Source organism: Pogona vitticeps, chromosome 9, assembly GCF_051106095.1.
Source record: "Pogona vitticeps strain Pit_001003342236 chromosome 9, PviZW2.1, whole genome shotgun sequence".
NCBI lineage: Eukaryota > Metazoa > Chordata > Lepidosauria > Squamata > Agamidae > Pogona > Pogona vitticeps.
The window spans coordinates 10,856,963-10,869,331 of NC_135791.1; the positions used below are offsets into that span (position 1 = coordinate 10,856,963).

General features: G+C 39.0%; 1 protein-coding gene across 5 annotated transcripts in view; it reads right to left on the reverse strand.

Moving 5' to 3' along the window:
* LOC110082283 (lethal(3)malignant brain tumor-like protein 4) overlaps positions 1–12,369 on the reverse strand; it is a 70,318-nt gene that overhangs the window by 12,845 nt on the left and 45,104 nt on the right. For all 5 annotated transcript variants that reach the window (XM_078380184.1, XM_078380187.1, XM_078380183.1 and 2 more), the window contains 8 exons: positions 11,676–11,761; positions 10,932–11,042; positions 9,404–9,518; positions 9,205–9,304; positions 6,037–6,198; positions 4,066–4,200; positions 3,400–3,461; positions 1,377–1,543 (listed from right to left, as the gene is read on the reverse strand). In XM_078380184.1, coding sequence (XP_078236310.1) covers positions 1,377–1,543; positions 3,400–3,461; positions 4,066–4,200; positions 6,037–6,198; positions 9,205–9,304; positions 9,404–9,518; positions 10,932–11,042; positions 11,676–11,761 — 938 coding nt within the window. The remainder of the gene's footprint in view (positions 1–1,376; positions 1,544–3,399; positions 3,462–4,065; positions 4,201–6,036; positions 6,199–9,204; positions 9,305–9,403; positions 9,519–10,931; positions 11,043–11,675; positions 11,762–12,369) is intronic.

The window sequence follows — 12,369 nt, forward strand, 5'->3', positions numbered from 1 at the left end:
ATGAAGCTATTTCCTGGCATTTTGAAGCACAAACACAGAAGCAATATCCTACATTCAGAAAAATGTTTTTTAAAGGACTGAATAATAATAATAGCAAAAATCATACCAGAGTATTTGATTTTTTAAAAAAGCTGCTGTATTTGGTTCATCATATTTTAAATGTCAGTCTTCTATGGTGTCAAAATCAGATTATTAGGCCTTTCCACAATTTTTAAAGCATACAGCAGGAAAACATAATATCTAGTTTAACAAATCCTGCCTGAAACCAAGCACAATTCTTGGAAGAAAAAAAAACCTATAAAGTTTTCAAAACAGGACCAAACAAAGGTAAATTTTTTTAGGAAAAACCCACCCACCTCTATGGCCATTCCTGGCAACTAAAACAACCAAAAGATTCAATGTACTGCCGTCGGCTATTTTACTTGGTAGATACTGCAGAGTCCCACATAATCTCAGACGATGCCCCTGCAGTCAAGATGCCATTGAAACAGTTTCTCATGTTCTTTTGGACTGCCCCCTTTATAATAGCCTGCGAGCAAGATTTTTAGATCCACTGCTCTCTGATTTTCAAGGTTGCTCTGATAAGGCCAAGGTTTGTTTTTCAGTCCAGGGGAAAATTAACCATGTCACTACCTATGTTGCTTGCTTTTTACATACCGCGATTCAAATCAGAGAGGCTATCTCCCAGGCATAGTCCATAGTTGCACCACTTTTCCCAACTTAATTTGGTCATGGTTTTATTACTCTCCACAGCTTTTCTATTGATCTAAGCACTCTGTACTTTTCAATGCCAATAAAGGTTTGTATGTCAACTAAAACAAAATCACAGATTGCTCTGCTTTCTATTCACAAGGCAATGATACCTAATTCCTGATACTATTCATCTAAAAGGTCATGCCCAGTATGCAGCACAGATAATGCTGTGTCACTCAGGCATTGACTGCAGGGCAAAACATCCTGGCTTGCAGCAAAACACAACATGAGCTTTGACTGTAAAATCACAGCCTTAGTAAAATGAGTCTTTCTGTCAGCAATCCTGCCACATGGTGGGGATTTTTTTTTGTGACACAGCTAAGCAAGCATGCGCAGGACAATTGTAATATAAAGTGAGTCAGCAGTAGAGAGAAGCGCAGAAAGGCTACTGTCAGCAAAGGCCCCAAAATGGGGCAGGTAGTAAAAGAAGAGATGAATGCACAGAAAAGGTTGGTGCATCTCTGTCTATTCTAGGTCTTTGTATGAACTTCTGACTGGGTTACACCCCCCCAAGCCAAAATAACCCATAATTGTAAAACAGGGGGGAGAAAAAACAGAATCACTGCCATTGTATTAATAATGCTTTCCAGTGAGACAGAAAAAAAGGAGGAAGCAGAACTCACCTCTTCCACACTCCATTTGGCCACATTCTTTGCAGTGAGACCAGAGACCTCCGGCAGCAGTTTGCAGTGTTGCTCCCAGCAGAGATGGAGACGGTGCGAAGGGTTTGTGGAAAGGGAAGGCATGAAGACAGACTGGTGGAGGGCCTGTTGAAGAGCAAGCGCTGCGTCTGCAGATGGGAAGACAGATGAGTCAGTCCTTGTTCAGGTGCACGTTGGAAGCGCAGGCACTTTATTCCCCTGGGCTGGCTGTGCTTAGAGCATGCCCCTTTCAAAAATGTACAGAGGAAACCCCTGCACTGTTACAGTCGACCTTAGGGAAGATATGTCCTGGTGCTAACACGGGAGGAGTTGCCAGGGAGGAGGAGGTTGAGTAACTGCATCCTCAATTGGAAATGAATGGCACCATTCCAGCTTACAGCATGCCAGCTAATGACAAGCACTGGCCTCTTCTCGGCAAAAAAAGAGTGCAAAGTCAAGAAGGCTGCCAGGTTCTTCCAGATGTTAGTATCAGCATACTTTTATCAAAAAATAAGGGCAGTAAAGAAAACATCTTTCTTCCTGTCTTGCAGTACTCCCCCTCGCCTGGTATACTGGATCATTTGGTTAGTGCTGTATCACGGTGCAGTAAGGATCTGTAGCTGACTATCTAGATAACAGGGACTGCAGCATAGATATATTTGACTAATTATATTTGTTGCTCCTCCTTCTTCATGGAGACATGTATGAAAACAAACAGATAGTCAGACAAGCAAACACCATGAAATGTATTCTCTAGACATTAGGACATTTTACATTGCAATTACTAAGAAAGCCTGTAGTGACATCTAGTGGCAGCAGCAATAAAAGAGGCATTTGCTGCATTTAGGAGAACAAGGATCTGAGGAAGTAGCCAAATACTTCGCTACATCCTGGTGCTCCTGCTTCAAAAATGGCAGGACAATAAATTACTCCTGCCAATGATTACAGAGAGCTGATCTGGAAGACAAGCCTTCCAAAACTAATATCCTGGTCATATTATCTGCAGCATCAACTTGTATATGTAAAAGCACTGACATAACATATCTTGTTTAGATGGAAGAGAAAGGCCATCATTTATTCACACTAAGCTAGAACAGAAATCTAAGAGGTGGTTTCAATAAAATAAATTAATCTGATTTTGGTGCATTAATGATCAGTGATAAGGAATATTCACAGCATTTAAAGACTGCACAATTGGGGTAGGAAGAGGAAATATGTGCCTTCCTTACCCCATACAAGTTTGTTACTGAGGCTTATTAGAAAGTGATAAAAGTTGGCTGGAACCTGAATGGAGACAGTGCTATTCAAGCTGGAGATGTACTACAACATTTTCTTGTGGGTCTTCTGTTTTTCTTACTAAAAACAAAGATGTAATCTTTTCTATATTCAAGTAAGAGGGGTGTTGGTCATGAAGGCAACTTTCTTCGGGACTGATTACATTTGTTATACTCATGCTCAGTGTAAAAACATGAAGTATATTCAAAAACAAAACACAATATTTATAAAAATGTATTCTTGAAGGCTTTCACGGCCGGGATCTGATTGTTGTTGTGGGGTTTTTTTTGGGGCTCTGGCTGTGTTCTGAAGGTTGTTCTTCCTGACGTTTCACCAGTCTCTGTGGCCGGCATCTTCAGAGGACTGGAGCAGGAACATCTTCAGAGGACTAGAGACAGAATATCGACAGAGTTCCTACTCCAGTCCTCTGAAGATACTGGCCACAGAGACTGGCGAAACGTCGGGAAGAACAACTTTCAGAACACGGCCAAAGAGCCCGAAAAACCCACGACAACCATTTATAAAAATGCTTCAAATTCATTTTAGTAAGAGGCTTGCAAGAGGGGAAAATGAGGGGGGGGGAATCTGAAGCAAACAAAATAATGGGTTTCCTCCTACATCAAAAGGGGAAAAAGAAAATATTCAGTACAATCTAACACTTATAACACACACACACACAAACTAAAAAAGGGAAAAACATTTTAATAAGCATGCACACAAATTAACTAACCTCTTCCATCAGTATCCTGCTTCACTAGCTGGTGCTTTATACAGCTATGTGACAAATTAATCCTGAAAACATAAAGACAATAAAGTATACATAAGAGAGAGAAAAATTACTTCCTCTGAAGAGTTTTAGTCCAGGAGTTGAAGCATTAAACTTGTGAAGAGGCTAATACCATTCCATATTATGTTTATTTTGGAACTTGTTTCATCAAATTTAGCCAGCATCTGGTAATATGAGCAATAATGCACATAGGTTATACTACAATGCATCCATTCATCTTTCATATTTCACAAAACCTTTCATGTTTGCACTTCAGCAAGGTAGCACATTTACTCCTCTGCCACCAAAAAGAAGAAGAAGAAAAAAGAAAAAGAAAAAAGAAAAAAAAAGGAGGGGAGAGTGAGGTTCAGTTCCAATTCAGAGTCATCCATTCAGGACTACCACAGTTCAGATTGCAACTTCTAACAAACAGTTTGAAAATGAATTCAACTACCATGGAATTATTTTCGGCTCAGTAGACACAATATCTTTACCTCCACAGATTTGTTTAAATGTGCCATTTCTAGTCTGCATCTATTACCAATCTTTATCTCTTCACTTCACATTCCATTGTTCCCCATAACAAACTTCTTTACTAATAGATCTGACAAGCTGAAATGTTTTGTTTACCCTTTTGATTTAACTCTGGTAACAGCAGATGACCCTTCCTCAGATGAGTCCTTCTGTTGGCTGGTCTCAGACTGCTCAGACAGACTCTGCCCACTGCTCCATTCTGATTTCTCTCCATCTTCTGTGGATGACTTCCTATTTAGGAAATAATTTCTACATTTATAAAAGCTACTTTAACAATTCCACATGTTCACTTAGCAATCAGAATCCAAGCAGGTCTATGCCAATTAGGGGTGGCTGGGGTGTTTATGCAGAGGGAGCTTAGTGAGTTACCAGCGTTATTGCTGTGAAACAAAGTAAACACATTAGTCCTGCAGAATAAGGTACCTTATTTTTCCATGTATAAGACACCCCCATGTATAAGATGCCCTCCACTTTTCTAATCCAAAATTAAGAAATCTAAGTGGGGCTTAGCAAGTGGAGGGGGAAAGGGATCAAAGCACTGCAGGATCGCTTTGATCCTTGGTTCCCTCTACTTGTTTTTGCTCTCTCTTCAGCTTACTTCCGAGTATAAGACGACCCTCAATTTTAGTCTAAAGATTTTAGACAAAAGTATAGCCTTATACATGGAAAAATATGGTACTGTAACCTACAATCTCAGAGAGATTCAGGATCTAAGATTTATTACTCCAGAAGGTTCCAGATACCTTCCCTAGAATCTCCAGTTTAAAAGAACATGTAATGCATAATGTAAAAAAAAAAACACCTCTGTATGAGAGGAACCACTGCCAGGCAGAGTGAATAATACTAGGTTATGGAACAAACAGTCTGTTTCCTATACTCCCATAATGTTGAATACAAGACTATTCCCCATGCCAATGAATGATATTTGCCTCTATTTTCTTTCAAAGAAAACAACTGAAATGGCTACCATGCATTCCAATAAAGAGTTCGCATCTGACAATATCATGAAAGTACAGCTATCACCTACGAGGAACAACTCATTGAAAGAGGCCCCATCTTGAGTACCAAGAGGATTCCAGTGCCCCTTGTCCCCTTCTCTCAAGAAGCAAAGAATAACAAAAGACAGCACCCAGGTTTCAGGAGTGAGGAAATAGAAGGAGGCAACATAAAGAAATGTTTCTTTGCCCTTCCCCAACACAGCTCTTGAGCTGAGAAGGTGGTATTTCATTACCACCACCACCCCACTTTTGCGGGAGATCAGGAGGGAAGGCTTGTTCGGAAAAAGTAAATTTGGCTCTGCTTTTTTGGCATATCTGAAACAAGCACCTTTGTAATGGACAGGAAAATGGGAAGCAGAGTGGAATTTGAAATCAGTTTCTTCTTCTCCCCTATAAATCCTTTTAACAGACTAATAAACTGACATATTCTACTGCAACGTCCCTGACTTCACTGTCCTTTACGCATTTTAGTTTACAACTCCCATTATCTAGAACCATAGGTCATACTATCTGGGAAGGATGGGAAATGTAGTCCAAAACAGCCTGAGGGCATCAGATTAGGGGAGGCTTGTCAAACTCTTTTCTCATTCAGCTGGCTATTGTATATATTACCCACTGGACTACATTCAACCAGGACAAAGTAAGTGCAAATTTTAATTTTACAGAGTTCAATGCTCCTTTTGAATTACAAAGCTTCATCCAAAGTAGGAGAGATAATACTACACCATGAACTATATTTACATTCTGCTGAAAATACTGTATGATGCAGGGGAGTTCTCATATATATGTTAAACATTATGTAAAACACCCCTTTCTTGATTATTTATCAAAGAACACAACTGAACACTACTTTCTACATGGCCCTTAGCACAGAAAGTTATGAGGATGAAACTGAAAGGGAAGGATATTTAATCCAACACTGATTTTTAAAGAGCCATCATGTTTTAGTATGTTTATTATACACTCTTTCTTATATCCAGAGCATCAATCATCCAAAACACTTCCCAGCACAAGGGGAGCTGAATAAACATACAGAATATTATATCTGATGTTTAATCTAAAGTTTCACCTAGACTTTGGAGAGTCATCCTGATCTGGAAGTGATACAGAAGTCTCCGGCTTCTTGGGTTTTTGAACAATAGTACTGGGAGAAGGTTTCTCTCCACCTAGACGATCTTGTAAAGAATTCTCTCTGTTGCGATTGATTTCAGAATATGGGCAGCCAACTAACCTGTATCAAAAGTAGAAGAAAATGTTTCCACAAGAAATATATTATATAACCTAACTGCTTTATTTTTTTCCCTGAGAGGCATATACTAATTCGACAAGCCAGTAAAGTAAAACCACTCAACAAGAGCAACAGGCGTGTTAGTTTAAGGCACTCAAGTAGCAAACCAAATAATCAGCTGTCAAAGGCTAAAATAGAAATTCTGCAGAAAAATGTAGTTTCCAGACAGAGTAGGAAGTTGAAGCTAAAGGCTGGCAGGCATGCTATAAAACTAAATGATATATGGGGGAAAAAACCTACCAAGAGACACCGTGTATTAAGAGATGAGTGACTTAATATTAGGCAGAAGGCAACTTAAACAAAGAGTAAAAGTGCAGTTGAAAATATGAGTAAAGGACTGAAATGCAGTTGTGAAGTAAATTCTCTCCTTCATCTCTGTGAGCATATACCCTTTGCACTAACTTTTCAGTGGTTATAGAGCAATCTTGTCATGCTGTGAATAAGGAAACCAAGATTTTCAACATCAGTGTACCCTTTTAAAAGAATTCCATGAATCATTTGGGTCACCAGGACTATTTAACACTGGCCCTAATGATGTGTTTGCTGTCTTTGTTTTCTGAAGAGCTCCAAAATCTAGACCTGCTTATTTGAAGAAACAACTCTTCTCCTACATTTCCCTAACCCTCAGCAGCAGTATCATTCCATATTATGTCATCAGAGATAATGATGATGACTTATGAGGTATGTTGGAAGAACTGAAAAGTGAATGAGACAAAATTGGTTTAAAACTGAAAAGAAGAAAGTAATGTCCAATTAAGAGGAAAATAGAAATGTTACATATGATGGCTATCATACAGAATATTCATAAGAACATAGCTATCTGGGACAGGTAATAAATTGTCAGAAATTTAATCAGAAAGCAGAAGTGTAGAGAATAGTAAGATTGAAAGTCCTCAAGTCTAGACCTAAGATTCTGAGCCTGGATCAACAGCCCCTGCTTGAGGTTTGCGCTAACCCTGCCCTTTCTAAAAGCTCCACAAGCCATGAAGCTATTCCAGAGAACCCCTGACATCAGCTCTTGAGCAAAAGGCTTTTCCCATTCAGGCTTTGTACATTGTAGGAAGAGTAGAATCTGAGTGAGCTTCAGGCTAGAGCACAGGAGGGCTGATGTGGTCTAAGGATATTCCTTGGAGCTCTCTCAGGTGCTGAAACATTCAGCAACCTTGCTGCTTTAATATAAAAGGGAAGTTCACCAGGCACTCTTCCCTACTTGCTTTCCACCGGCTGGCAAAATCCTTTCTATTTCAGGGAGGTTTTAATTTAATTCCACTCACAGAGTTTTGCTATGAGGTTCATACAAATAAGTGAACTAAATAATGGAATAATGCTGATCTTGTATGAACTGTTTCTGAACACCTTCCCCAACCCCAATAAACAGCTTTCTGTACATGATAAGGTAGCAGGCCAAGGCAGAATGTCTGCTGAAAATGAAAACAAACACTTTTTATCTTCCTAACATTCCACCAGTCTCTGTGCCAGCATCTTCAGAGGACAGCACTCCTCCAGAGCACAGAGTGCTGTCCTCTGAAGATGCGGCCACAGAGACTGGTGAAACGTTAGGAAGAACAACCTTCAGAACACGGCCAAAGAGCCCGAAAAAACCAGAACAACCATTAGATCCCGGCCGTGAAAGCCTTCGTGAAAGCCTTCGCAAATACTTTTTATCTTTGTTTTTGACTTGGGGAAACATGCCAATTTGCAATCTGAAGTGGCAAGAGTAAGAGAAGATCACTTTGTAGCCTTTATGAATCCAACCATTTATGAGAAATAAATACATTTCTCCTTTTTTAGGGGAAAATGAAGCAGAAGCCACAATGTTAGCCACTCAAAAGAATCTGCATGAAATTCTGCTTTAGATTTCTGCACCTAGATATATATATAAATAATAAACATAAATAATATGTGCACTACAGAGCCTCAGGGTGCAGCCATTGTTTTATCTGCAAAATCCATAGTGTTGCCTGTTTTCATGCCTAGAAAACTCTAGGAGACTGTCCCTGCATTATACATGCAGTTCTAAGATTATTGTTAGAGATGGGGGTATTTGTATTAATATATGAATATCCCCAATGCAGCTGGCGTTAACAAGCTTCCAGCCCCTGGGGCCAGACTGTCCACTCAAATGTCCAGCGGCAGCAGTGGCCCCTCCCTTCCTTCCATTTGCTCTGGAGTGCTGCTCGGCTAACCACTCGGCAGACTTGCAGGGAGACTCGTCTTCCCTCCCTCTTCCAAGAGTGGCTAGATGACCACGAAGAGATTGGAAAGATGAGTGGGGCCAGCAGTGGCAGCAGACATGTGAGTGGATGGTCTGGCCCCAGGGGCCAGATACTCATTAACTCCAGCTGTGCAGAGATATTCGTATTTGTATATGAATACCCCATCTATGATGATGATGATGATTATATGAGTTTGCATCAGGTTTAGCATGACTGAAATAAATTTAAAAATATTCATTTACATTATGTATAAGCACACTTTCTTTGCTGTCTTTTTGTTGAGAAAGCAATTCAAAAAAAATCCGCTGGGGTGTGCTTATTTTATTTTGAATCATTTTTGCATGTGTGCTCACCTGTGTATGAGTAAATTGTGTATCTGGGTTTGTCAAGTATTGCAGGCTAGAATCAATGGTTTCTGGATGCAACACACACACACACACACACACACACACTGCACGCACACAATGCACGCACACACACTTTTGTGAGTAGCCATAATAGTAACCAGACTTTGAGACTATTTTTCCCCTGTGGAGCCAGTATTACACTTGTCAGTGAAGCCAAGTACAAAGCAGAAGAGGGAGCTACAAGCACACAATTTTAGAACTAAGTCATACATTTATATTCATAGTTCACTGAACCTGCATTATCTGAAAAACTGTTGCTAGGAAACTGATAAACAAAGCCCTTCAAATCCACTAGGAGCAACCCCACAAGTCTTAGATAAACATACGTGTAATGTGTTCCATATCTGGGTCCCCTAACATGACCCAATCCCAGACAACAAGGAGTAGGGCATCCTTGTCCCACTGCAGTGGATGGATCCACTGTACCTAGAAAAGAAAAAAACATGTTCAGGAATACATTTCAGTTCGAAGTCTTGTTTGAAATAATTGGATATGGGAGAAAGATGCCATTATTTTTCCTCTTACCTGGTGGGAGCTGCAAGGCATGTCCAGTTTTCGCACACCACCCCATAGGGTGTATATCTGGACTATCTGCATCAATCCAAAAGTCAAAACTATGGTCCCAGCCATCAAAGTGTATCTGAAGAAGAGGGAAAATGCATGAAAGAGAGGGGAAAGAGAACATTAAAGACATGAGAAAACTCTTTGAACAGCTCCTGTTCAAACATTACTCCTCTGGAATGACAGCTAACACAATCTTTTTGCTTAGACTATTTTATGCTAATAAATAAACATAATTATCTAATTTTCAGACCTCCTAAGGACTAGATTATGATGTCCTAATACATAAAGCCATAGAATTCAAAGAGAATGTAGTTTCTTTTTCACATAACTGTTTATATTTATCATACACCTATATTTTATATTGTTTCTCTGCCCTTTAGTTAGCAAAACAAGTGATAGGGTTCTGTCCATTGTTTATTTTAGGTCAGATAGAAAGTGCTGTGTTAACTACCCTGTTTCCCCAAAAATAAAACCTAGTATGATTTTCAGGATGATCGTAATATAAACCCTACTCCAAAAATAAGCCCCAGTTAAGCAAAAGCCCGCCCTCCACCATCATGCAGCAACCAGAAGAAGATGACATGGCTGCATTTGAATAAGTGTAGATTGTTGTAAATAAAAAAAAAAAATAAAACATCCCCTGAAAATAAGCCCTAATATGTTTTTGGAGCAAAAATTAATGTAAGACCCTGTCTTATTTTTCAGGGAAACATGGTAACCTGAGCTAATTTTCTTTACTAAAACGATGAGTATGATAGGTTAAGAAAGATATAGCTGGAAACTCTTTAGCTGTCAATGCTGCATGTTACATCCAACTGTGGACTGCTACAAGTTAAGAATGAATGGCATGGTATGTTAGTTTCATAGTCTCTTGTATAATCTTTCCACCACATCTTGAGCTAGGCACTTCCAGAGACAGAATACTTGTGTATATGGACCACTGCTTTGATTCATTAAGAGGGCTCTTATATTCTAAATTGAATCCGCTGGATTACAATTGAAGGAAACTACTAAAGAGCACTGGGGAAAATTCACTTTTGGCTCATCTGTTCTATGAAAGGAGAAATATTTTATTTCATTTTCAACCTCGCTAGCTGACAAACTTTCATTTTTCAATAACTTGAATACAACACTGATATGCTGATGTGATTATTTTAAGATGGTAGATAGACCAATTCAGCAGAAAAGTTTAAGTTAACTTGATGTGGAGTTTCTCTTTATGAGTCACCCTCAAGATATAGGAACTTTAACATGACTAAATTATGTAAGATTCACAGAAAAAAATGGTCAAGGGGAAGAAAAATCAATTCAGCAAATGTCATTCCACAGTAAGCAACATTAGCACAGCATCCACCAATAATGAACTGGAATGTTGCAATTCAAATGGGAATAAGATTACATTGCCATTTTACTGCTGAAAGTGCATGCTTTCTAAATACAATAAACTGAATTTCAGTAGTGTTATGGCTTATCTGAATGAGGCACATACCTTGACACGATAGTCATCTTTATCTATTATAGTTGCCACTCTAATTAACATGGGGTTTCTTTTGTCTACAGACTCTAGTTTCATGTTAGGTTGAAATCCATGAGCTGGACGCTGTAACAGAATGTATTGCAAATGGAAACAAACATTACTGATACTGAAGTAGCTATCCATGTATCACTTAAAAGCCTACTGTGGACAAAACATTAAGTCAAGAATAGGCTTGCTCAAGCTTCTGCTTCCAATTTAAATATAAACTTGTTTTGTAATTGCATCTGAAACAGGCCTTTAAAGTCATCACAATGCCAAGCTTGACTGTTACAACAAACTAATATTAGTTTAAAGCAAGAAGTACATGCTTCCAATCTCCTCTCACATATGCTAAAGAAGGAGGAGGTGCTCAAGTTGCCTTATTTCTTAAAAAAAACCCTCCTAAACTGTAGTTGGGTATTAAATCCAAACCAAGCTAAATCCTATTCACAAGATTAAATTTTTAACATACTAATTAATCTACATCATCACTGTATTTGCAGTCACTAATGGCAGAATCCAATGTACATATACATGTACAAGTAGGCCAGCTAAGCAGATGTATTTGCAACTGTAGTCTAACAATTCTACTTGTTCTTTAACAAACCGTTGATGAGGAGGACAAGGATAGTGCCTATAGCTAAGAGCTATAAAAACAGAATTACAGTTTTAATGGCTGTGATTCATCAATATAAAACCAGAGAAGTATTGACATACCAATTTAAATGCTCTTGCTGGTGCTGCTTGAGAACCAGTTTCTTCCAAATATTTTTCCCATGAAAAGGTTTTGAAATCTTTGTATTCTGCAAAGAGATTTGAGAATATACACAGTACTTAGCTATACTAGGTTCAAATTAACCAAATATTATTTGTCTGATTTTTATACCAGCCATCTGGCCAAAGGTCACAATAACACATAGACATGGAACATAAAACTATTTTCTTATTGTCCCAATACAGTGGTGCCTCACTAGACAGTTACCCCGCATGAGTTTTTTTGCTAGACATTGGCTTTTTGCGATTGCTATAGTGATTCGCAAAACAGTGATTCCTATGGGGGAATTTTGCTGGACAATGTTTGGTCCCTGCTTCGCAAACCGATTTTCACTAGATGATGATTTTGACAGCTCCCTCTGTGCTTGCAAACAGGTATTTTCGGGACCTAAGCTTTGCAAGACAGCAATTTAAACAGCTGATCGGTGGTTCGCAAAGCGGCTTTCCTATGGCCGATCTTCGCTAGACAATGATGGCTCTTCCCCATTGGAACGCATTAAACAGGTTTCAATGCATTCTAATGGGGAAATGCTTTTCGCTAGACAATAATTTCACTAAAGAGCGATTTCAGTGGAACGGATTATCATCGTCTAGCGAGGCACCACTGTACATACAAAGTTAGAGTGATTTTTCATGA